Consider the following 26,424-nt stretch of genomic DNA (forward strand, 5'->3'; position numbering starts at 1 on the left):
ATATGATATTTAAAAATAGCTCATTTATTTACTCACAGAACATAAAGAAAACCAGTTATTCTCGGCACACGATGTATTCTAATTAGGATATTTATGTTTCAAAACATGGCCAATGTTTTTCTTTAGTGTGGCTTCAGTTTTTCAGGGGGAAAAAAATCTAAATTCACAAAAAGATCATTAAGAAAATAATTTTCAAAAATATGAATTTTATTTAAAAGGAGATATTGCTGCATGGCAGTGTGAGTTTACAAGTATTTAAAATGTAGCATCACCTGCACATCAAGATATTTTTCTGGCACTTAACTTGCCAAATATAAAAAAAAAAATCTCACTTTATTTACAATAATAAATTAAGTTATCGGTTTCCCTTCTTTCTAAATTTTGGGCAACCAAGTTTTGTATTCGGACAAGTCAAAGTTTGAGTTCACTTGCCCAAAGGGCAAGTGAATCTGTAAGTTGATGTCTATCCCTGAGCTGTTAGTTGTCCTTTACTGTCTATAGTCATTAAAACATCCAAATATAAAACAGATGTGGCAGATTTCTGTGGTGTCTTTTATTTCAAGTTTTATAAAAGAAAAATAAAAAAATTTTTAAATTTTTTTAAAAATTAAAAAAAAATTCTTTTTTTAATTATATACCCGCAGTATAATAAACTCTTTAATAATTTTTTTAAATAAAACGTTTATTCTATGTTCTTTTTTTTTTCGGAATATCCACATGGAATACATTGTAAATGCATGATAGAAGAATAATTTATGAAAGAAGATAAATTAAAAAAATATCCTTGGACCCGGGGTGTATATATATTTTTTTTTTTTTTGGGGGGGGGGGGGTCCTGTCCACAAGCACCTATGACATACCTGTGTTACATGTCGCTAGAATGTTCCAAGTTTGGGTTTTATTGTGTTGTATATCAGAGACAGCATGAATAAACATAAAGGAATCCAGGAATGTTTGGTCAGAGGGGGAAGGGGGAACCACTTAATCGTTTAAGCACTCAGGTGACCTATATTGCTGTTTGTTTTCGTCCGTCGTTGTTCATCGTACATCGGTCATAAACTTTTGAACATTTTCAGCTTCTCCTCTTAAACCGCTGAACCATTCAACCAATTTTGGGCCTGAGGGGTGGGGCCAAAATCAAAAAAATTAATGCAATTTTCAAAAATGTTCTCAACCCTCCTAGACAGCAAGCAGTCAAATTGTTGGCATGGTTATAATAAGCAATGAGTCCTTTACCTAAATTGTGAAATTTATGGCCCCAGGGTCAGGAGTTCTGATGCTAGGGTGGGGCTCTATTGATTATGTGGTGAGAATGCATTAATGCTTTGAAAATCTTCTCTGCTCTGGATATTAAGCAAACAAACTAAGTGCATGGTTGTGATCAGCAGGGGTGCCTCTTTCAAAGAACAAGGTTCACTTAGGGCCTTTTTTGGCCCTGTGAATTTCTGAAAAACTGAAACTGCTTAGTTTTAGTTGACAATGCATTAAATTTCATTTAGACCTTTGGTGACTGCGTATCAATCAAAAATGACGTAATTTTCTGGCTAGTCAATGCATTATGACATCATGAAATGCGTCATTTTCTTCATATCCTGAAGAATTCTTCAAAAACAGCCAATTTTTAAAGCTATTTTTCGATATTTGATAAAGAGCGCAACCTTTGTTCTAAAATATGCAACTATTAAATGATAGAACTATTTCTGAGGATTACAAAACATGTTTTATTTTTTAGATCAGAGGGTGTACTCGTATTATTTCTCTTCTGTGAAAGTACTCAAATATACTTCTTTTCCTTAAAATTCAAGAACATTGCAATTCCATGAAGCCTGTTTTCCAAGACCTTGGCTTTAAGAAGAAAATTTTTAATAGGAAATGAAAGCACTAAGTCTCTACTTTATCTTGATGTTTAAAATGGAACATAAAGTGTTAGTCAATAAATTGGTATATCTACATGGCCATTTTATGCATAAAGTGAACCTAGCTCTTTTGGAATTTCATGGCCCCTGGGTCAGGGATTCTGTTGATTGAGTGAGGCTCTATTGATTATGTAATGCAAATGCATTTATGCTTTGAAAATATTCTTCTTTGCTCCTCGGTAATTAGTGGACAAATTAAATGAATAGTTATGATGAGTTAGGGAGTCTTTCCAAAATTGTGAAATTCATGTTCTGGTTTCAGGTTGGGGCTCTATTGATTATATGTTGAAAATGCATTTATTAAATTCTTTTCCTCTTCCCCTGGATATTAAGCAAACACACTAAGTGCATGGTAATGATGAACAAGGGTTTATCTCCTAAAGTTGTGAATTTCAATACCCCTGGGCCGAGAGTTCTGGTATTATGACAGGGATTTATTGATTTTATAGTGAAAGTTCATTTATTATATGAAAATCTTTTCTGCCCAAGCAAATATACTAAGTGCATAGTTATGATGAGTAAGGTTGCCTCTTCCAAAATTTTGAATTTTATGGCCCCTGGATCAGGGACTCTGGTGTTAGAGCGTGGCTCTGTTGATAATGATCATGTATAAAAATGCATTAATTCTACTTGTGGGTATTAAGCAGATTATCTAAGTGCATAGTTCTGATGAGCAAGGGTGCTTCTTTCAAAATTGTGAAATTCATGGTCTTTGGGTCTGGGGTTCTTGTGCTATGGTGGGACTCTATTCATATAGTGAAATTGCATTAAATAAATGTATTGAAAATCCTCTTCTTTGCTCCTGGGCATCTAGGAGGCAATTATAGTATAAAGTTTTAATGAGCAATGGTATTTTTACCAGATTTGTGAAATTCTGAATTACTGTGTCAAGTGTTCTGAGGCTGGACAGGGCTCTATTGATCTTGTCAAATTTGTACTCAACTGAGAGACATTATTCCCCTTTGCTATTCATCTATGATAATTAATCACTGTAAATAATGTAACTTGTAGGCCAATTAAATTAAAGAATTTTACAAGATTTTTTAATGTATAGTAAAAAAAGTACATTTTGTAATTTTTAATGGTCAGGTAGACTTGTAAATGATAGTTAATTGCAAATGAGACAAAAATACCTTATCTTTTACAATAAATATACTCATCAAACAGGCTGATGTGAAAGGAAATGGATCTAGAAGTGCTTAAGCACTATAGTTTTGTTTAGTCTGCATGGTGATAGTGACAAATGGGAGTGCATAAGCACTTGCAAGTACAAAAATGTAAATAGATCTACGATCTACTATGTGTTTAGTTACTGAGTACTAGACTAACTATTTTGTTGATCCCTGATCATCCTTTTTCTCTTGCTTTGGGGCAACGTATCTTTATCTTGCAGTTTTCTTTTATGTTATACTTCTATGGATTTTATACACTGTTGTATTATACTCAGGTGCAATTAAGGCAATTTGGGCCTCTGGTTTGTGTTGTTTGTGTTATCAGGTTTTCAAATCTATATAATCACAAACCAGGAAGTAAATTACAGATCTCTTTTTCTGAAATTGGATGTCCTTTACTCAGATGTCAAAATTTCCACTGATGAGAATAAAAAAAAAAACCTATTGTACATTGTGGACTTATGATTGTGGTGGTATTTTTCAGTTTCAAATATATATAGGTCAATTACCCATTTATCATGCAAACGGTCTCTGAGAATTTCACAAAAAATGTAGAAATCCCTAAAAATTGTGCACTATCACCAATATTTTCTTCCTTAGCATAATATATCAAGTAATTACATGTAAACTCTTTGGATAATAAAATATAATGAAGATAATGATAGAGTTGCTACATAAAATAAATAATTAGAGTTTTAGCAGTAAATTTGTCAAAATTATGCCAGTCCGAATTTTTTTTTGAGAGCCCCCCTTTTTTGTGGAAAATGTTGCTACAGGCCTGTTTGGAAAACTTTCAATTTTTAAAAATACATTTCTTTAATTTCCAGATGGCCGTATCTAAAATGGATATTCCCCGCAGAGCCCAACACTTTTTAGAATGTGACATCGAAGAATGTGACAGGAACTGTGAGTTCTATTGCAACCTTTGTCATCAAAAATTGTGCAAACAATGCAGAGATGAACATCTGAAAAGTCCGGAAAACAAAAACCATGAGGTGGTCCTTTATCAGCAACGTCAAAGACAACTTCCTGTGGAGAAATGCAAGATCCACCCCACTAAAGGTATGGATATGCTCTGTGAAGAATGCCAAGTTCCAGTATGTTCCAAATGTGCCACACAGGGAGACCATCGAGGACATATATTTACCGACCTGGAGACTGTTTATGCAGAAAAATATGCAGACTTTCAAGAGGAAATTTCCAAGATCCATGAGTACTTTCTCCCCACATCACAAGATTTACAGAAAGAAATTAAAAAAGATTCCTCAGAAATCAAAAACATTATGGACAACATTAGAACATCCATGAAGACTGAAGGTGAAATCCTGAAACATCTGGTGGACACAGCCGTTTCTGAGAACATGAAGCAGTTAGACAAGATAGAGCAATCACTCTTAGAAGATCTAAACATCCAAGAGAAGACTATGGATGATTACATCACTTATCTTAATAACCTTGTCAAAGAGCTCCACTTATGCCTGTCCTCGACAGAACCCCAGAAATTATTGTCTGAGAAGAAACCAAAGATCCAATCCATACCAGAGACAACAAAACCAGTCACACCAGGATTTACTGCTGGTCAATACAGCAAAAGTGATGTCACCAAATTACTTGGTAAAATACATGTCCCCAACACTAAAGCAGAGAAGAGAGAAATAAGGCCCATTCAAACTGTCTACAATACAGCAATGAAGCCTAGACATAAACAGATGAAAGAAGACAGAAAGAAATCTGACAAGAAACAAACACTGTCTCTATCTGCCTCTGTCACCAAGGTCAGGGAGTTCAATGTACCAGGTGTGAAGAATGTATTCCACATATCAGTTTATCAATCAGACATCTTTTTGTTCAGTGACAACGAGGGTAATCTTGTCCAAACAGATATACAGGGAAATAAGATACAGAAGATAAAAACCAGAGGTGGAGTTGGAGGTTACCATACAGTCACACAGGATGGGGATCTGATCTTTACAGGCAAATACACGAATGTCATCAATAGGATAACACAGGATAAGAATGTCACTGAATTCATTAAAACTGGAGACTGGAGATCACTCAGCATACACTCCTCTCACATCAACGGGGACTTACTGGTGGGGATGGAGAAGGATGGAAAGGGTAAAGTCACCAGGTACAACAAGACAGGAAAAGAACTACAGAACATACAGAGGGATAACAAAGGACAGGGACTGTATGATACACCACACTACATCACAGAAAACATCAATGGAGATATCTGTACATCAGACATTAATAAAAGAGCAGTAGTGGTGGTGAATAAATCAGGACAACACAGGTTCTCCTACAAAGGTCAGAATCTTACGTCACTGTTAAATCTTTTTTATGAGTTCCGTCCCTTTGGAATCTGTACTGATGTCCTCGGACACATCCTTCTGTGTGAATTTCAGAGTGACTTTGTTCACCTCCTTGATCAGGACGGTCAGTTCTTGTATATATTACTGACAAAACAACAAGGGGTAGAATATCCCCTTAGTGTGTGTGTGGATGATGAGTACAATCTCTTAGTAGGACAACGAGGCACCAACACACTGACAGTGTACAAGTATCTCCAGTGATTCTCATTCTGTCATAAACACACAGCATGATATATTGAACTTAAAACAATAACGCTAATGGTGCTTATAGCCATTATTTTAGTACATGTACTTTATATATCCATTTTTGACATTATACTGTTATATTGTTGGTCATGTGCAGATACCCGATGGGCGAGGTCATGGTGACATGAGGGAGCTACTCTTGTGAGAAAAAAAACAAATATAGTGGGGCTTATTTCGAGTTTAGCGTTTCGTAATTTTGACAATATTGGATGTTAGAGACTTAACTGTAATCAAGTTATTGGCCAATTGAAGGGAAATGAAGTAAAAGGGTAAAATGAAGAAACGAAACACACAGAGGAAGAAATTTCATGTGAGGGGGGTTGGGGTGGGAGGGGAGGTTTACAACCAAAAGAAAGGGTCATGTTATTATTGAGGGGGCACGACCGAAAATTAGCATTGTTTCTAAAGTATATATTTACTTGGGGGGGGGGGGGGGGAGGGGTTCTTATGTTAATATTCCACCATACATACACTCACTTTGTTGTACTCCTGTGTATAATTCAATATTTTTCCTTTCTTTCTCAGTTTAGTTTTATTGTTTATGAACTAGTCTTGTCTCCGTGATCATGAAGCATTACAGATTAACTTTATCAATCTTAATCTATACATTGTGGTGAAATGATGTTGAAGTGAAACGGTTCAATGTAAGAGTTCTCTGAGGACAGAGTTTCGTGAAAGTGGACCCTCGCCAAGATCACATCATGCAATTTTCCTGTAGAATATGAAATTATGATTTCTTACTAAAACAAAATAAGAGCAGAATAAAGTTAAATTTCAATCGTCGTTCAAGAAAATTTGGTCAAACTGATGAGCTTATATAATTAAAACTACTACTCCACGGTCACATTTCTTGTTGTATATAATAAATTTAGGCTCTTAACGACATAACTGCAAACTGTGGATAGTCTTTGTTGTTTAATAAGCGTGCCCGCAAGTACTTGATTTTGGTGGATCAATATATTTTGGCTGTCGTGTACAACAGACGGGGCAAACAATGACAGCAGATTCAAAACAGAATTTCGCAATCGGAAACAGTGGATACGATTTTTAATAAAATATATATTTACTGTATCTTATTAAGCTTCAAATTTCGGAAATTTTTTTTTTTTTTTTTTTTTTGCTGTAAATATTGGTCGTATATATAGTATTTGCTATACGACAGTTACTGAATCAAACTTTTCATTAAGTAGCAACATGAACATGTTTTAAGACGGTCCATTGGTCCTTTAAGAGTCGCAAAGAAGATGGGCGTACTTGGCGTGCGATCTGCAGGAATCTTGTACGAAACATTTATGGTTTAAATGTCCACGATTTGGTAAGCTGACCATTAGTGGACAGACCTTACAAAGTTACACACATAGGAAAATGTTTAGATTTACATTGAAATAGCTTGCTAATTTGAAATAATTTAGTAATAGTTACGAATAACGCAGTAACACTTCTTATAAATAATGAACACCTAACAGGATAATAGGGTTTGATATATGAAATGAAGTTCCAGTAGGTTTGAAAAATTGCTTTCGCTCCCTGTGCAACTGAACCAAAATTTATCTTTTTTTAAAAAAAAATTTTATATATAAAGTAAAATTCAACTGATAAACGACTTGATTGTTTGTATAAAAAAAATTAAAATGTTCCGTGCGAGGATCGAACCAAAAACTTCTCAACTTCTATGTGCTCTGGCCTGGTAACGCATACTACTGAGCTATCATCGCTACAGAAATACAATGACAAAGAAGCAACGCATTTACACATTGGTATTTTTTATGGAAAAAGTTCATTTTTTATAGTCTCTGGGTCTTCTCTCCATTTTTTACAAATGTTTGTTTGAATACAAATGCACACAAATGTCTTTTTTCAAATCGTGGAGAGAAGACCCAGAGAAAGCAAATTTTTAGAAAAACGTGTTTAAGAAATGTAACATTTTGCACCAAATAACTCATCTAGACATGTTTCAAGTTATTTTTAAGGAAATCAAAACACACTATAGGGAAAAAAGTTTCCTTTCTTATTTCATGGGAACATAATACATCAAAAGAATACCAAAAAAAAATTATTTGACAATTCAATAAAGTTTTCACTTTTCAAGTGCACTCTGATTCCTGTCGAATGTCAATCAAAAGCGCCCTCGTTCTTTTGTTTAATTTCCAGCGACGCGGAACGAAAAACGGATTTTTCAGACTGTAAAATATAATGGACCATAGTAAAGTGTTCACATATAATAAAATTATTCCAATTTTTTTGCACAAGGCTTTTGTCATCATAAACTTGGGTTCTTGAATTTGCTGGTTTTAGCATTTCTGAAATACTAAAATATACAATCAAGAAATGAATGCTGTAAGTTTTATTCCTGGTGACCCTCTCAAGCCCGGTTTTATAATTTCTTTTGACAAAAACTTTTGTAAAGGAGGTCATTAATTATCCTAAAAAGCATATAATACGTGCAAAATAAACAGAAGGCGATAGTTGTCGGAAATGACAGCTATCGATACATTATGCAAAGCATAACCCAGCTATTGTTGACTATGAAGATTTTATGAAGAAAAAAGAAAGATTAAAATGATACTGTTGAGGTAGGTGATTTTAAAAACATTATTGCAATATGGAAAAATAAAATTGTGCTAAGTATTATTCACAAAAAATATTGGTCGAAAAGTTATTTAAAGACATTTACCAAAGTCAGAATAATATACAATTATTGCTGGGTTTTAAGGTCAATACGATGATTTAGATCCCGAAAGGGCGAGGTGAATATTGTACTTTGAAGGTGGCTAAATCATCGCATTGACCGAAAAAAGCAATAATTGTTTCATTATATGATTCAATGATTAAATGACACACGCTCATTATGCAATCCATGCCATCTTACTTGTTCACTTCTACTAAAGTACTAGCCGAACATAAGAGAAACGGGGTTAAAAAAAAAACAGTTGTATTATTTTGGAATTTTTAATTCTAGTTTAGGTTCAATATAGAAGAAATAAATGTCAGGCACATATATAAGATTGATTTTGAAAAAGGGGGCATTAAAAAGGAAAAAAATGACATTTTACCTGAAAACAAATCTTTGACTAGCCCCCCCCCCCCCTCCCCCAAGGAAAAAGGAAAAGAATTCTCCCAACTCAAAATTTTATTTAGCGGGATGTAAAGGTCCATAAACGAGGGGAGGAGTTCTTTCATTGAAATTTTTTATCCTTAAAATTTAAATTAAAACTTTACATTCTCAAAAGGTGGGGGAGGGGCAGGCCTTCTCCAACCCCCCACCCCACCCCTCACCCAAGAATCTATGTGCCTTAATGTTATTTTCATATGAGTGGAAGTCAGGTGCAAGTGGAAAAAACTTTCCATAACTACATATGTACTTGCATCAATTTGGAATTTCCCTATCTATTTTTGGTCCAATATAGAATAAATAATTCCTTATATTGACCTGGAAGCTCACGTTCAGGTCAACATAACATAGTATTTTTCTAACATTGTTGGATTTCAGACAATCAGAGAGATGGGAATTATTCAATCATATAATAACAGTTTTTGTTTAAGCTCATCTGAGCATCCGTCTGTCGTGTATATCTGTCGTCTGTATTTTTTTTATTATTATTTTACATTTTCGACTTCTTTTTCAAGAAACAGTGGGTCAATTTCAGCCAAACTCCTTCAAATGAAGGATCATACCCTCTTTCATGGGAGATAATTAAAAATTAGTTGAAATTTTAATGGCGCATGTTTTAAAAATCTTCTCAAGAACGACTGGGCGAGAAAAGAGGAAAAGTTATCTGAAAGCTTTATTGCATAGTGTAGATTAATTTTTTTTCAAACCACGACCCCCGAGGCTAGGGCGGGGCGGGGCCATAATCGGTGATTAGAATTTTACATAGGAATATAAATATAGAAAAATTTCTTTTAAAATCTTCTACTCACGAACAACAAATCCTCGATTAGTCACATTTACTAGTATATACGGAAGCATCCTTATGTAGTATAGTTTAAATTTGTTCAGTTCATAACCTCTGGGGTAGGGTATGTTGTGTTCTCATATTCAGTGTATTAATAAACAACACTATATAGCCGTACAAACAATCCAGTGAACTGTTTATGTTAACTTTACTATGTGTTCGGACATCAGCATCCAGTCCCAGGAACATCATATTGCATTGCCAGACTTAATACTCTGTAAATATGTTTGTATGCTTTAGTCTAGAATAAAATGCTAATCTGTAAAGATGTCTTCTAGTACTCATTTCTAGTGTTAAATAAAAATAACACAAAATTGGCGACGAGGATTTAAAACAATGGCTGGATATATATAGGGAAAATTGAGGCGTTTGATGACACAATTGATACGTGGACAGCGTACACGGAACGTTTAGAACAGTACTTCGAAGTTAATGGAATTACGGGCGGCAAACGTGTCCCTGCGCTCCTAAGTTTGATTGGGGGAAAGACTTACGCTTTACTAAGGAATCTTGCAAAACCAGATAAACCAAAGGACAAGAGTTTTAACGATATTGTTAAGGTTCTTAAAGATCACCTATCGCCAAAACCCTTAGTAATTGCGGAAAGATTTCGTTTCCATAAAAGAGAGCAAAAAGAGGGCGTAAGTGCCAATGAATATGTTGCACAAATCAGGAAACTTTCTGAGTATTATGACTTTCAGGATCTAAATGACACTCTTAGAGACCGATTTGTTTGTGGACTACGAGATGAACAAACCCAGAAGAAATTACTGTCCGTGCAGGGGCTCACCCTGGATAAAGCAATTCAAATAGCGGTCGCTATGGAAATCGCATCAAAAGACGCCTTGGAACTGCAGGGAAAAAGTCGCGAGTCTGGAGTCAACAAATTAAAATTCCAGAAATCGAAAGCAAAGTTGGAAAAACCGAAACCTGTGAATTGTTACCGATGTAACAAAAGTGGCCACAGAGCAGAAGAATTCAGATTCAAAGATGCAACATGTCACAAATGTAAAAAGAAAGGACATATTAAAGCGGCATGTCGTGCAAAGGACCAGTCATTCAAATTTCCGAAGAAAGTGCATGCAGTAGATAAAGACAGTGATTTAGGATTGTACACTGTACATACCGGTAAGCGAAATGAGATAATGGTGGATGTGTTTATTGACGGGAAAATTGTCAACATGGAACTAGAAACGGGTTCCGCAGTCTCCGTTATTCCGGAAAAAGTTTTTACAGAATTGTTTCCCAGGAGAAAACTCGAGGATACAAGCGTCACTTTAATGACTTACTCAGGAGAAAAACTCAGACCTCTTGGTGTAGTTCGTGTAGATTTCTTATACAGAGATCAACAGGAAAAGTTAGAACTGTATGTTGTTTCAGAGGGAAAAGCGATACTTTTTGGGCGTGAATGGCTACGAAAAATCAAATTGGATTGGAATTCCCTGAACAAGTCACACTGGATATCAATGAGTTATCACAGAAATTGGAGAAAATTCTTGATAAACACAGTGCCGTGTTTACAATCGAAACTGGATCCGTCAATGGAATCAAAGCGAACCTCATCATGAAGGAAAGCGCTAAACCAGTATTTGTGAAAGCAAGATCGCTTGCTTACGCTCTGAAACCCAAATATGAAAAAGAGTTGGAACGACTTGAAAGTGAGAACATCATAACCAAAGTTCCGACAAGTGAATGGGCCACACCAATTGTACCGATAGTAAAGAGATCAGGTGATATCCGAATTTGTGGGGATTTCAAAGTTACGATAAATCCGCAACTTGAAATAAAGCAATACCCATTGCCTCGCATTGAGGACATATTCGCTTCATTGGCAGGTGGACAAAAATTCTCAAAGATCGATCTGAAGAACGCATATTTGCAACTTGAAGTAGAAGAGGAATCAAAGAAATTTCTTACAATCAACACACATCGAGGATTGTACCGTTACAACCGACTCCTATTCGGGGTGGCGTCAGCACTTGCTATATGGCAACGCACTATTGACACAATATTGCAAGGATTAAATGGAGTACAGTGCATTTTGGATGACATGGTAATTACGGGTAGGAATGATGCAGAACATTTTGAAAATTTACGCCATGTTCTACAAAGACTGGAGGAATATAACTTGAGAGCGAATAAATCCAAGTGTCAGTTTTCCAAGACCAAATTGAATACCGTGGTCATTTAATTGACAAACAAGGATTACACAAAACCAAGGATAAAAATTAAGCTGTGTTGGACACTCCAGAGCCAACCAATACCACCCAACTTCGTGCATTTCTAGGTCTTGTGAATTACTATCACAAATTTCTTCCAAATTTATCATCTGTTCCACACCCGTTACACAAACTCTTGGAAAAGGAAGTCAAATGGCAGTGGACCAAAGAATGTCAGGAAGCGTTCGAGGAAGCAAAAAGGTTGGTAACTTCTGATCAAGTATTATGTCACTATGATCCAAACTTACCAATCAGGTTAGCGTGTGATGCGTCACCTTTTGGATTAGGGGCAGTGTTGTCGCACGTGTTGAAGCATGGGACGGAACACCTGACCGCGATCGCTTCAAGAACTTTGAATAAGGCTGAGAGGAATTACAGTCAAATTGACAAGGAAGCTCTTAAAATTGTGTTTGGTGTAAAGAAATTCCACACTTATCTGTATGGTCGCGAGTTTACATTGATAACCGATCATCAGCCGTTAGTGTCAATTTTCAATCCTAAGAAAGGAATTTCAGTTACCTCCGCTGAACGAATGCAAAGACATGCAATATTTTTAAGTGGATATACGTACAACATTGAATATCGCAATACAAAACGCCACACGAATCCGGATGGATTGTCAAGAATTTCTCAGGAAAAGGAAGGACTTGAGGCCGAAGACTTAACTGATGTAGCAGATATGTTTACACTCAGTCAATCATCTGTCGTCAGTGTTTGCCATGTTAACATCCATCTGCTGTTCAAGACAGCCAAAAGATCTTGACCCACCAAAATCAAGCGCTCGTAGCACACTTTTTAAACAACACAAACTATCCATATTTTGAAGTTATGTCGTTAAGATCCTATATTTATTATATACAACAAGAAATGTGACCGTGGAGTAGCAGTTTTAATTATTTTAAGCTCAGTTTGACCAAATTTTTTTGAACGACGATTGAAATTTGACTTTATTCTGTTCTTATTTTGTTTTAATAAGAAATCATAGTTTTATATTCAACAGGAAAATAGTTTATGTTTTGGTCAAGACGGAAAACCACTATACGTTAGTAAATGAATGTTATATATACTCAAAAATACGATAAAAATCAGGTCTCTGTCATAGCGAAAAACAACTTTGCCATCTGTCGTCCCAGTTGCATCGGCAGTCCCAGTTGCCGGTAATAGGGTGTGTAAATTGCACTTTATTTACAACACGGGATCTGCAGCGTTATGGTCAAAGACTAAAATATAAAACCATAACGCTACAGTTCTGCAGCTCTTTTGCAACGAAATACAATCATGGACTCCGAAAAAAATAGAACGAAAATTATCTAAATACCGGCAAATTCTAAAAAAAAAAAATTATTAAAAAGATTGCAATACAGTCTTCTACGATTTACCTGTTGTGTCACTAAACGCAATAAAAATCTGAGTGATATGCTCTCCTATAATCTGTACAACAGATGTGTAAATAGGCTCCTGATGATGGCGAATTTTCATATTGCACCGCCGAAACACTAAATTAGTGTCAAGTGATTTGAGGTACGTGGCTGTTGGGAAAGCATCAAGTCTCATTTGAACCCACCCCACTCCCGTAGATCCGCCACAGTCATTTATATTTTTGATATCTATCTTTACTTCACAGTTGATATTCAATTATAAATAAATATTTTGTTTATAATCTACAATGTATATTTGATTAGCGCGCAATGCTAATCAAATATAGCGCTGTTTGTGTGAATTGGTGCCATGTGTTAATGTTTGTTTTGTCACGTGATGTTTCTATTTTTAGCTTACAAACTGACCAGGTATACACAGACTCCTATTTAATAATTAATATACATGTATACTAACTTCGTGCACTATACCTAAGCGCTTATCCTACCAAATCAAATATCTATCAGCTTCTACCTTTACGGTGTACGAGGTCCAACCCTTTCTGTAATGTTGTAGTCATCGAGTTTCATGATTGATGTCTTGAGTCCTTGACTAAACTTATTATATTTAATAATACTGGATGTTTGGTAAGATTTATTTCTAATGACGTAAATACTTTTAAATGAATTTCGATAATACGTAAAATATCTTTATTGGCAGCGGCGTGGATTTTCATGTTGTGTAATTTGCAACTTTGTTTAATGTGCCTTATTTGTCTCCTGTTAATGTGTGTGTGTTGTGAGTGTGTTTTCTAGGTTTCTTTTGTTATCCTCATTAAAAACTTGAACCTAATCCAGCGTTATTTTCCTTAACGACAACCCTGTGACATATGGCGCCCACGTTGATGTTGATGTTACTGTGAGGAAAACCAGGGTACTGATGCAAGTTTCTGGGACAAGGCCAATCTTTTGTGTCATCAAATATATACATGAAAACCACAGTCTAAGTGACGTATTCTTCCTTAAAGGTGCTTGGACACAGATTTGAAGTTAATATTTTCTCAAATTTTCTGTAAAATTTCATGACTTATATGTTGCTATAGCATTTCATACTAAAATATAATAAATATCTTATTTCATCTCAAGTTATTGAAACTTAAAATTTCTGAACGCGTTTGAGTGACACATCCTTGCACTTTCACAAATTTTAATTTTATTCTTAATTCTTACGAAAAGTGGCAATTTTGTTGTGTATTAATGAAAAAAATTAAAACTATAATCCAGAAAATTCAGAGTAGAAATGTTCGAAAGCAAAACCCACTCACAGTATTGTCAGTCCGTGCTCAGTGGTGTGTGCAGACTTTAACAATTGAACACAGTGAATCGTAAACGTTAACAATAACAGAGCTCGTGCCCTGTTTACAAAACAGTTTACGTTTCACGGGTGTATTCAATTTGTTAAACTCTGTACACAACACTGAGCACGGGCTGACGATATTAGTGAAGGGGTTTGCTTTCGCACATTTCTACTCCATGATTTGGAGAATGAGCACAATTGGGGTGATTATTTTAATTAAAAATGCTCCATTAGCTTTAGAAAAGAAACAACTTTCAATTCATTAATTATATTAACATCTAAACAAATATTTTATGAATGAATTTTGTATCTGAAAAAATTTATATAGGATTTAAAAAAAGCTCAACATTAATAGCAATTGAGGATGTTCAGGTTACCGACAATTGAATATAATTTGAGCGGTCTCAGTTGTATCTCATTTACGCTAAATCTTCATTTTTAATTAAATTCTATAAGTCATGTACTTTGTGAACATGTAGGTTTTGTGTGGAGAAAACTGCGTCAAACTGATCATGGATAATTCTTAAATATTTTGTTTTGTTTGTTTGTTTGTATGCTATTTAACGTCCCTCTCGCGAATTTTTCACTCATATGGAGACGCCACCACTAGTTGGTGAAGGGCTTCAAATTTTGTCTTATACTCAGCACTTACGGCCATTGAGAAGTGAGGGATCTTTTTCGTTCCAGCATCTACTGTGATATGGGACCTCGGTTTATACGGTCTTATCCGAAGGACGGACCGGTCTCCACGTCACACACTGGGATTCGAACCCGTGATATAAGGATCAACTCCTTACTCCGCCACCCTAGAGCAGAAGCTCTAATCACTGCGTCACGTGGCGACTAAATATTTTGTAAATGAAAGTGTTTTGTAAATGAAAGTTATAAACCACAAAGATACACAATATCTAAAATAATATTTAATTATTTTATTGTTTGTGTAGAGATTGCAAGAGCTTTACATACATGTACAATGATGTTTTGTACATGTACAATGATGTTTTGTATATATTTTCATTCGCAAGGATTATAAAAATTTGAAAAAAAATAAAGTAATGTGTAATTTAATTAATTACTTTTGCAAAGTAATTGCAATATAATTAATTACATGTCTTAATAAGCTTGTAATTTACTTGTAATTCAATGGAAGAAAAAGTCAAAGTAATTGTAATTTAATTAATTACATTTTAAAGTAATTGACCCCATCCCTGATTTAAAAGATATTATACTTTATATCAAAGACACAGATTTGACGACTCCCTGACTATCCCAATTTTCTGGAGAACTTTTATTTTGTTTCTCTGTGTATCAACTAATCCAAATAGGGAATAAACTAGTAACACAAAAATATATCGCAGTACAGTTAAGGCAACATTTTCTATAAAAAGACACTGAAAACAAGACACTTGAAGTTTAACTGTCTTATTTTTTAGCATAAGACTCTACTAAAAATATCTTTGTGTCTTCTTGAAGAGTGTGTCCTTCGCTTTTAATATTGATATTTTTTGTCATCATGTGACCTTTAGTAGTCACATGGGCTCCTATTTTAGCTCAAGATATAACATATCAAATTCAACCGAAAAGTTCAAGGGCAAGGCAAAGAAAAATCACACTGCACAAGGTTTCAATGTGTCCCCAAATATCTATCCTATCTCAAAAATAATGCTCATTCAGTTAGATTTCTGGTATTATTTAGTTATTCAGTAAAAACAAAGACCGGTATTGAAAAAATAGGGTTCTTTCCACATTTCATGTGAAATAATAAATTACTTAGCGAATTACAGAGAAATGAGCATCACTTTTCAAAAAGTATGCAGTAATATAAACAATTTAATACAAAAACCCACCTCTTCATATGTCGCCTTGCCCTTGAACTTTTTAGTTTAAAATCGAAGTCTTGAAACATTCATTCTAAATATAGTTTTCAAACGCATTAGCGACCCGGCACGGGAGGTAACTCTTTGGTATTTGTAGAGTTTGTTTATCTCGCGAATTTGAACATGTAACATCTACGGACTATGCTAGGCTTTATTTTACCTACTGTATAGGGGGAAAATAACTCGCGGTGTTAATATTCGCTATATTCACGGTGTTAATAAATCCGTGAATTCAAGAAACAGTGAATAAGTTTTCAATAACCTCCGTGTTATATTTGGAAATTTGAGAATAAACTACGATAGGTATATATACGTGTAGTACATGGTCATTTCAGTAATTACGATCAGAACTTGTCATTCAGTTCTTTTAATTATCACGCTTTACTTTAATTCAAATCAGCAGATAATAACCTGTATTTGTTAAAAAGATCTTTTAATAGCCAACGCTACATGTTTCATCAATTAAAACACGTGGGTCGTGGGTTTTGATAACCCGTTCGTAACTATGTTACCACGTGTATTTGTTACCTGCATTATTATGCGTATTAGTTTTTATCGACATTTAAATTTTAAAAAATCATTCAAATAACTATCGAACTTGCTGAGGATGTGGAAGGGAAGGATATTATTTCGTCGACCTACATTAACACATTTCTTACCGTCCAGTGGTTTTTCGCCGCGATGTATTATCCCTTCGGAAAGAATAGGGTGTACATGTAATAGCACATAGGAAAGTCATTCGACGTTTATAGTCAACGACTTTTAATAACTGCACTTGTTTTAATTAATCGTCAATTAATTATTAAATCTAACTATCTTATATAAACCTACCCTGTTTTTCGTGAAGTGAATACATAACGCTGATTAATGTCGTTCTAGCTATGCTATGGATTAAACGGATATAGACAAGGGAGGTAACTTTTATTATATACCAATTCCGCGAATTCAACAAACCGCGATCGTGTCAGAGGAGAGAAAAACGTGAAAATTACAACCCGTGAAATTAAACCCCTATACAGTATTCAAAACGGTATGCATATAAAGATCTTGACTTTTATTACTTTTTTTGTATGTCTTTGTCCTTTTCATACACCGGACAAGACCTTGTTGAATACCTTCCGCATTTTCTCGAAGATCTGGGCCTATATCATGTACGTATATATATAACAATTAAGTTTGTCGGCAATTTCCGCGAAGTACATCATATAAGTAAGATTGAAAAAAATGTCCATTGCTATGTTTCAATCATTTTTGATAAACATGAAGATCTTCCATCCCTCATATAATGAGAAACCATTTCATACTAGAAGAAGAAACCATTTATCCCCCCCCCCCCCACTCACACAGACATATCTACAGCAGAATGAAGTTCACATATGGGTTTTCCTCAGTAGTTCTCCAAAATCTTCCTTTGTTTAAGAGTTCTTGTTAGTATATAAATAACTCAGATATAAAAACCAGGTGAGGGTTATTTACAACTGTTGATATAATTAGCTCTATCCTCCTTTCTGCACATCTAACCCCTTATAGTTTGCTTCTTAGCTCCCTTGGTAAAAGGGCAATGATATATACTTGGGCGTTGTTAACTTGTAAACATCATGATCTGGTTTTTATTTATTAGGATATAGCCATTGCATCTCATTTAGATTGGGTGCTTTCATTTTTTTTTATTTAGAAAAAGGGGGGGGGGTTATCTTTTTCCTGTGATAAAGTTAAAAGCTTAAGGATTGATATTGTCTCAAAAAAAAATGAAAGCACCTGATCTAAATGATATTAAAATGTAATCAGAAAACAGATATAATTATGCCAATATTAGGCTTTATTTGGTACAATGTACCTAAAATACCATGTTCATGCAAGTCTGGATTTTCACATCTTTACAGCCTTAAAAGCTGACATTCATATCACTGTTGCCATTGAAAGATAACATTTAAAGTAATATTCATCTAGTAAATTTATTTAATAACTACAGCTTCTCCCATACAAAGCCAGGCTGTGAGAGTAATTCTGAGCAGATGCATAGTTTTTCCATCAAGACATGTACTCTGGGATAAAGTCCATTCTAAAAATAAAATGAAATATTATTAAGTGCACTGGTGATTAAAACAGTAAAACTAAAAACAATGTAATGAGTAAAATCTAATGAAATCACATAAAAATGTATCAAATATCTGTAACTCTGCTATTTTTTTTTACTAAAATAATTTTATAAAACAAAAGTGTCATGAATATGTGTGCTGTTGATATCATTAAGCATACCTTTTTACTTGGTCCATACACTTGCTGCCTGTGTCAACACTGGAATGGTTTAAATTGTTTGTGAACAGCTACTGTAACATAAAATATACTAAAACTGTAATGAGTCAAATACATAATATTTTAAATGAATTGCATTGCAATGTGCAAAACAAATCATGTAATGAAATATTTTCTAAAATTCATGAAATCTTTTGTTATGAAACTTTTCTGGGATTTTAAAAACTCTGACAATTGCAATAGCAATTTAAGCTTGGAAAATATCTGATTAAAGGAAATAAATTCATAAATGAAATTCTTGCATCTGTTCATAATTGAAAAACTATTATATTGTGAAATATTTAAATAGTGAACATACCATGTTTAGAAATTGTCGCATATGTTTTCTGTAGATACAATGCAACTCTGGGTTATATGCATGCAGCACCTGATATCTACAATGATGAAAGAATTGTACATCATGTAGGCCTATTCAGACCAGGAAAATGAAATAACATAATTTTCAATTTGAAATTTAGAAATATCATTCTACAGATTTAGAGTTTAATTATACAGATATAGAAATACTAAGAATTATTTTAAAATATGAAACACTAGCTGGTGAAAATTGAAACTTTTAATCTATATTTTTGATTTACAGGACTGGGGTATAAAATGCATACATGCATGTATATTGCACATAGGCCTACAAAACAGTTTCACTTTACAGAAATATACACTTTATGGAAGTGCTTTATGGATGTGCTAAATTATCATTTGATATCCTGCTTTCCTTTTTAAATTACATATTAAGATGATTGTATGTCAACATAATTACATGTACATGTTTAGTGAATCTTTTATCAATGATTGAAATTGAACAATAATTAATTTAAATACATTTAACAGCAAACATTTGCCTGCAGATCTCCATGATACATGTATCCCCTCAAAAATTAGTTGAACAACAAGAAATTTCATATTCAGTGCAAATTAAACTGTTGGTGTGCAATTTCATATCTAGATAGAACGTTCTATCGTTAAAATGATATTGTCCTACGGACCCGGCTTGTCCAGAGACACAGTTAGATTATTCTAACTACTTCATATCATGTTTGTGTGTTGGGGGGGGGGGGGCACAGCTACAGCTCCTGGGCACTGTCAATACATCTTGCTACATGTATACATATTATACATACACACTCGATTATTTCATATTGATTTTAAGAACTGTCTAAATCTTGATACCTATGAGTACATAATATACGAATCTAATATGAAAACCCCTGCAGCTGCCCAGGGTAGAGAGGTGGGTGCAATAGCCTCTGTACTCCATGATTTCTCTAAATATCTGCATCATCTGATAAACAAACCATAAATCTGTTACTTTATTACTGTTCTCTTTAAAAGATTTACCTGTTTGCTGTATTTTCCTCTGCAAATCTCAGCTGCTGTCGCCACGTCCTTTATGTAAACAACATTCCGTGTCACTGAGTGCAAGCGCTTGGCTGAAGCCGAGTGCAGCCAAACGACACAATAAAAAGCGAATTATTTCGACAACATGATGTTCTAAACAAGAGAAAATCACTACTTCTAATTAATCTAAACACAAGAATACGGATATTTGTTACAAAGTCTTGCAATTGTCGTTAAATAGTTATTTTAAGCTCGAATTCCTTATATAGATATATCAGGGCGGAGCGACTGTCATGACGTCAAACCTCATTATGACCTCATTACCATAAAAATTTCATGGGTAGCCTTAACTGTACTGCGATATTCTATTGTATTGATACATTTGTTACACGTAAAAAAAACTGCTTTTATATGATAAATCATACGCCATGTAAATTTCCTTTATACATGTACATGTAGCTATAAATATATATATTTTTAATTACACGTATAATCTGTATCATTTTTGGTAATTAATGATTCAAAACATGTTTTTATATATAAAAATTTTAAGTCATAAATTGGATATAAAGCAACCGAAAGGATGGCTATAAACACCATTCACTTTACCGTTGTATGTTTATAACATACAAAATATTTATGACAGAAAAAGAATCACTTGAGAAACTTGTACACTGTCAGTGTGTTGGAGCAAGCTTGACCGACGTAGAGATTGTTCTCATCATCGATACCCACAGTAACGGGACGGTCTACCCCTTGTTGTGGTGTGAGTAATAAAGACAAGAACTTACCATCCTGATCAAGGAGGTGAACATTGGGAATGAAAATATTACACACCAGGATGTGACCAAGGACATCAGTACAGATTCCAAAGGGCCAGATGTCTAACTTTTGACCTGTATAGGAGAACCTGTGTTTTCCTGATTTATTCACCACGACTTTTGCAGGTTTATTTAAGTCTGATGTACAGATATCTCCATTGATGTTTTCTGTGATGCAGTGTGGTAGTTTATATAGTCCCTGACCTTTGTTGTCCCTATGTATGTTCTGTAGTTCTTTTCCCGTCTTGTTGTACCTGGTGACTTTAGCCTCTCCATCCGTGATCATTCCCACCAGTAAGTCCCCGTTGATGTGGGAGGAGTGTATGCTGAGTGGTCTCCAGTCTCCAGTTTTAATGAATTCAGTGATATTATTATCCTGTGTTATCCTATTGATGACATTCTTGTCTCTGTCTGTAAAGATCAGATCCCCGTCCTGTGTCACTGTGTGGTAACCTTCAGATCCACCACTGGTTTTTATCTTCTGTATCACATTCCCCTGTAGATCTGTTTGGACAAGATTACCCTCATTGTCACTGATCCAGAGTCTCTCTGATTGATCTAGTGATTTATGTATACATGTTCAACACCTGGTACATTGAACTCCCTGACCTTGTTGACAGAGGTAGATAGAGACAATAGTTGTTTCTTATCAGATTTCTTTCTGTCTTCTTTCATCTGTTTATGTTTAGGTTTCATTGCTGTATTGTAAACACTTTCAATGGGCCTTATTTCTCTTTTCTCTGACTTAGTGTTGGGGACATATATTTTACCAAGTAATTTGGCGACGTCACTTTTGCCGTATTGACCTGCAGTAAATCCTGGTGTGACTGGTTTTGTTGTCTCTGGTATGGATCGGATCTTTGGCTTCTTCTTAGATTTTAAATTCTGGGGTTCTGTAGAGGAAAGACATCTTTTAAGCTCTTTGACAAGTTATTCAGGTAAGTGATGTAATCATCCATAGTCTTATCTTGGATGTTTAAATCATCTACCAGTGAATGCTCTATCTGGTCTAGCTGCTTCAGGTTCTCAGATAGGACTGTGTCCACCAGACTTTTCAGGGATTCACCTTCAGTCTTCATGGTTGATCTGATGTTGTCTATGATGTATTTGATTTCTGAGGAATCTTTTTTAATTTCTTTCTGTGAATTTTGTGATGTGGGGAGAAAGTACTCATGGACCTTGGAAATTTCCTCTTCGAAGTCTGCATATTTTGCTGCATAAATTGTTTGTATATCAGTAAATGTATGCCCCCTATGGTTCTTAGCGGCACATTTGAAACATAATGGGACTTGGCATTTTACACAAAACATGTCAATATCTTTAAATGGGTGGATCGTGCATTTCTCCACAGGAAAGTGTCGGTAAAGGACTACTTCATGGTTCATTTTATCTGGGTTCTTCAGATGTTCATCTCTGCATTGTCCACACAATCTTTGTTGACACGGGTTGCAATAGAACTCACAGTTTCTTGCACAATCTTCAATGCCACATTCTAAAAGTGCTGGGCTCTGTGGGGAATATCCATTTTAGATTATGCCATCTGGAAACGATAAAAAATGTTGTTGTTTTTTTAATTTGAAAATGTTTTCTAATTAATAGCATGTATTACATACGCTATGGCGTACTAAAACTATAGGTACAAATTCATATTTTTAAAAGAATATATTTTATATAAAATCATAATTGATTTGATAAATTACTGGTAATCCTAGGCAACGAATTTTAATTATCATTTTATAATCTGTGACTTCATATGCATTTAAATGTACCTGATTAAAAAGAATTGAAATGATTATATTAATACTTACAGCTTTATCTGAAAATGAAAGATTTTTAAATTATTAATGACTTCCCTAATAGACTTTTGAATCTCAGAATGATGAGACTTAAACGATCGAGATCTGTATTTTACTTCCTGGTTGGTGATAAATATAGATTTAAATACCCGTCACATACGTTTAATACACGTATCTACTTATTATAACATAAATTTCATTTTTAAACAAATTTAACAACACAAAAAATGCTGCACAGGACTGAGATTGTGTAGTGATGAGCATAACAATACAAAACTGATCACCTTCTACATACAGGTAAGGTAAAAAGTCAACAAAAAATATGCAAGTTTAAGTCCCTAAAAAATCAATGAAAAGTTGCTAAAAAGTTTTCCAATTTTTTTAAGTGTTTTTCTTCTTGGTGGTTTATCTGGCACGTAGTACGTAGTATGGGGGTCGGGGTGGGGGCGATGGTGGCTACCCCACTTTTTTAGCAAGCATAAGCTTTTACTCTTCATTGAAAATCCCCCCTAAAAAAATCTCTCATTGAGTGCATTAAAGTCAAATAAACATAACCTGGAAATGTATCGCGGCCGAGATTCGAACTCACGATCGACCTCCCGATCACGAACAAAATATCGAATGTGAATGAACAAATCCTAACCAAAATACAAATGAAACACTTCCTGTGGACTTTAGTAGAAAGGACAAAGATATCAATTTATATCTATTTACCGTATGGTACAATTAAATATTATGCACATGCCTCAGAAATGTCGTTATTTTTTTATCATTATTAATGGATGATAAATTAAGGATTCAGTATCAGTGAATATAAATGTCATATATATTACTTGGTCCAAAGCGATAAACGCTGTGGTTCCATGCGTATTAATTGTCATGCATAAAGGCTTTTGTTGACCATTTAAAGTTTGAAATGTAGTAAAATAATGTGTTAATTGACCTAAACCACCTGTCTGTGATAAAATATAAACATATAGTAAACAGCATGTTTTGTCATTCGGTCATCGGATTGGACAATTGTTCTCTGTAAGCGACTATGTGCGAAATAATAACAATAGCCATATAAGGTAGATTCCTCGGACATGTATTTCCCTCCATTGTATCAGAGCCCGCCTATTCTATTCATCTTTATTCATAAATGTACACACAGTCACAAACCAGGTCGAATTTTGCTATCATATGATCTAAAAATAGATAATGCAGTATTCTTCAAAATTACAAACAATACGAACTATCGACAATATTCAGGTGTCATTTTCCTTCGCTCTTGTTTGAAAATAACCAGAATGATTGTAGATTTATTTAAGTTCCTCGTAGAAAAAGGGGCCCAAACCTTAGTGTACTGTCTGTGATTATCGTGCTCTAGACACTCATAATAAAAACACGTCCGTTCAATTCAATGCTTCAATTCTAAACTACATAACTAAGCAATTTCACAAACCGCGTGGCTGAGGCTGTCAACATCAATTACTGACTTAGTATTAAGCATATAATATTCTCCTGATAGAGTTCATTCCTATACGTGGGAAACAGAACTTTTTAAGATATAGACATTACATCCCTCTTCACCTTAGACAAAAACAATCTTTACAAAATTTCAGAAATCACATCCTGTAATGCTAACAACTCATCTTTATATAATACCATCCCGGGAACGCAAGCTACCTGCATATCTAAAGGACTATGTGACCATCTTAAAAAAACCCGATCTTTTTATTATTGGACTATACCTTTGTTTTGATGTTCCGTTATCTGGGACAGAACGATCATTATCTAATTCCTTTCCGAATTCTTCCACGCTAATTTCAGGGTCGCGCGATTCTGTTTTGTTTTCGTCGTTCGATACAAAATTCTTTATAGCTGTGCAGTTTTGCTTTATCAATGATCCATTTTCATCTTCGAGAGTTGCTGCATTCCAGCATTTCTCTTTCACAATAAACTTTTCAGGCGCAAACTCGGTTGAAAGCTTGTCGCGCTTAGGCTGACGTTGTACAACCGTGTCGCCGATTTCAATTTCGGACTCCACAGCGCGGCGCCTCTCGTCTGCTCTCTTTTCAAAAGTTTACCTTCTGTCTTGCATTCGTTTCTCGTAATTCTTCGTTCTCGGTTCTTTTACTTATTTCTGGTAGCTTGGTACGGATTTTCCGGTTATACAGCAATTTTGTAGGGCTTTTCCCCGCTGTAGAATGCAGGGTCGCGCAATACGCGAGTAGGAACTTGGGTAGTTCTTGTCTCCAATCTTTACTTTCTGCGTTTGGCGCCTTAATTGCTTTGACTAATGTTCGATTTTGCCTTTCTACCTCCCCGTTCCGTTGCGGCCAGTATGGTGTGGTCGAAATATGTTTGATACCATTTAAATCCAGGTATCCCTTAAACTCTTCCGACACAATCTGTGGTCCATTATCACTCCGCATGGAGCAAGGTAAGCCGTGACTCGCAAATATACTGTTAAGCTGAAGAATGATTTTCTCACTAGTTACCTTCTTCATTATGGCTACTTCCTGGATTCGGGAAAAATAGTCTATGATGACTAAAAGGTATTACCCGAAGGGAAACGGTCCCATAAGGTCTATAGCCAGATCCTGCCATGGCCATGCAGTCTGGTAATACCGTTGTTCGAACTGGTTCGAGCCTATTGCTGTTCGTCAAAAGTTGGCATTTGTGACACGCTCTAACAAATCGCTCGGCCTCTGTATCTTTACCTGGCCACCATACTTTTTCTCTTAATCTTTGTTTCGTGCGTACAATGCCCTGGCCTGGAGGTTATAAAACTTTTTGAGTACGTACTCTGTGCTCAAACTCATACTCCAAATCCATACTCATGCTCCAAAATTCCACTCTAAGTTGTATATAAATATTGACTATGTTTATGGTATCGGAGAACGGAGTATGAGTTTGAGCACGGAGTATGCACTCAAAAATTTTTATAACCTCCAGGCCTGATGTCCTACGTTTGCCAAAGATATTGTTTGCTTCCTCAGGCATTTAGGCAGTATGATGCGCGATCAACGTAATACTATTCCGTCGACGACAGAAAGTTCCACTTCCACAGTACAAATTCTTGTATCCAGACGGCCATGCCCCGTTTTGATCCTCCTCATAATCTCGACGAGTTCTCGGTCCTCTATTGTTTTCTGGCGGACTTCTTAAATGGTAAGTGCTTTTGGCACAGCATTATCTGCCATAAAATGCGCATACTCGTCTGCAATGTGGCGTATTCGGCAAGCCTGATTTCGACTCAATCTCGACAGAGCATCAGCAGCATTCTTTGGTCCAGGTATATAGACAATCTTATATTTATACGGTTGTAGTCGCAATATCCATCGCTCGATTCTGAAGGGGGTTTTGACTTTGGAGAGAAAATGTAGGTCAGTGGCTTACGATCCGTCCATATTTCGAATTCTAGACCGTATATGTACAGGAACTTTTCACAACCAAACACGACACCCACCGCCTCGCGCTCAGTCTGCGAGTATCGTTGCTTAACGTTGGTTAGAGATCGACTTGAATATGCAATTGGTTTTAACAATCCATCTAGTTGTTTCTGTGCTAGAATGGCCCCAAGGCCTACGGGACTTGCATCCACGATTATCCTTGTCTTGGCTTTCGGATTGTAATATGCTAGTGCTTCGGCACTTACGAGCGCTCTTTTAAGCATGTCAAACGCATCCTGGTGTATT

At 35.2% G+C, this 26,424-nt stretch overlaps 2 protein-coding genes and 1 pseudogene across 2 annotated transcripts; 2 read left to right on the plus strand and 1 right to left on the minus strand.

Moving 5' to 3' along the window:
* Nucleotides 1-3,915: 3,915 nt before the first annotated feature.
* LOC133200587 (tripartite motif-containing protein 2-like) lies at nucleotides 3,916-6,023 on the plus strand. Its single transcript, XM_061336375.1, has one exon. It carries the CDS (start codon nucleotides 3,916-3,918, stop codon nucleotides 5,662-5,664), a length of 1,749 nt encoding a protein of 582 aa, XP_061192359.1. The 3' UTR covers nucleotides 5,665-6,023.
* A 3,795-nt stretch (nucleotides 6,024-9,818) lies between these two features.
* LOC133200561 (uncharacterized) lies at nucleotides 9,819-12,647 on the plus strand. The gene is made up of 4 exons (XM_061336344.1): nucleotides 9,819-9,882; nucleotides 10,020-11,031; nucleotides 11,175-11,728; nucleotides 11,917-12,647. Exons 1-4 carry the CDS (start codon nucleotides 9,819-9,821, stop codon nucleotides 12,645-12,647), a joined length of 2,361 nt encoding a protein of 786 aa, XP_061192328.1.
* Nucleotides 12,648-20,778: 8,131 nt separating this feature from the next.
* Nucleotides 20,779-25,729, minus strand: LOC133200562 (uncharacterized; annotated as a pseudogene).
* Between the last annotated feature and the right edge of the window lie 695 nt (nucleotides 25,730-26,424).

The sequence above is a fragment of the Saccostrea echinata genome, unplaced genomic scaffold (genome assembly GCF_033153115.1).
Source record: "Saccostrea echinata isolate AGI-Se365-2 ecotype Australia unplaced genomic scaffold, CSIRO_AGI_Sech_v1 ptg000040l, whole genome shotgun sequence".
Classification (NCBI taxonomy): domain Eukaryota; kingdom Metazoa; phylum Mollusca; class Bivalvia; order Ostreida; family Ostreidae; genus Saccostrea; species Saccostrea echinata.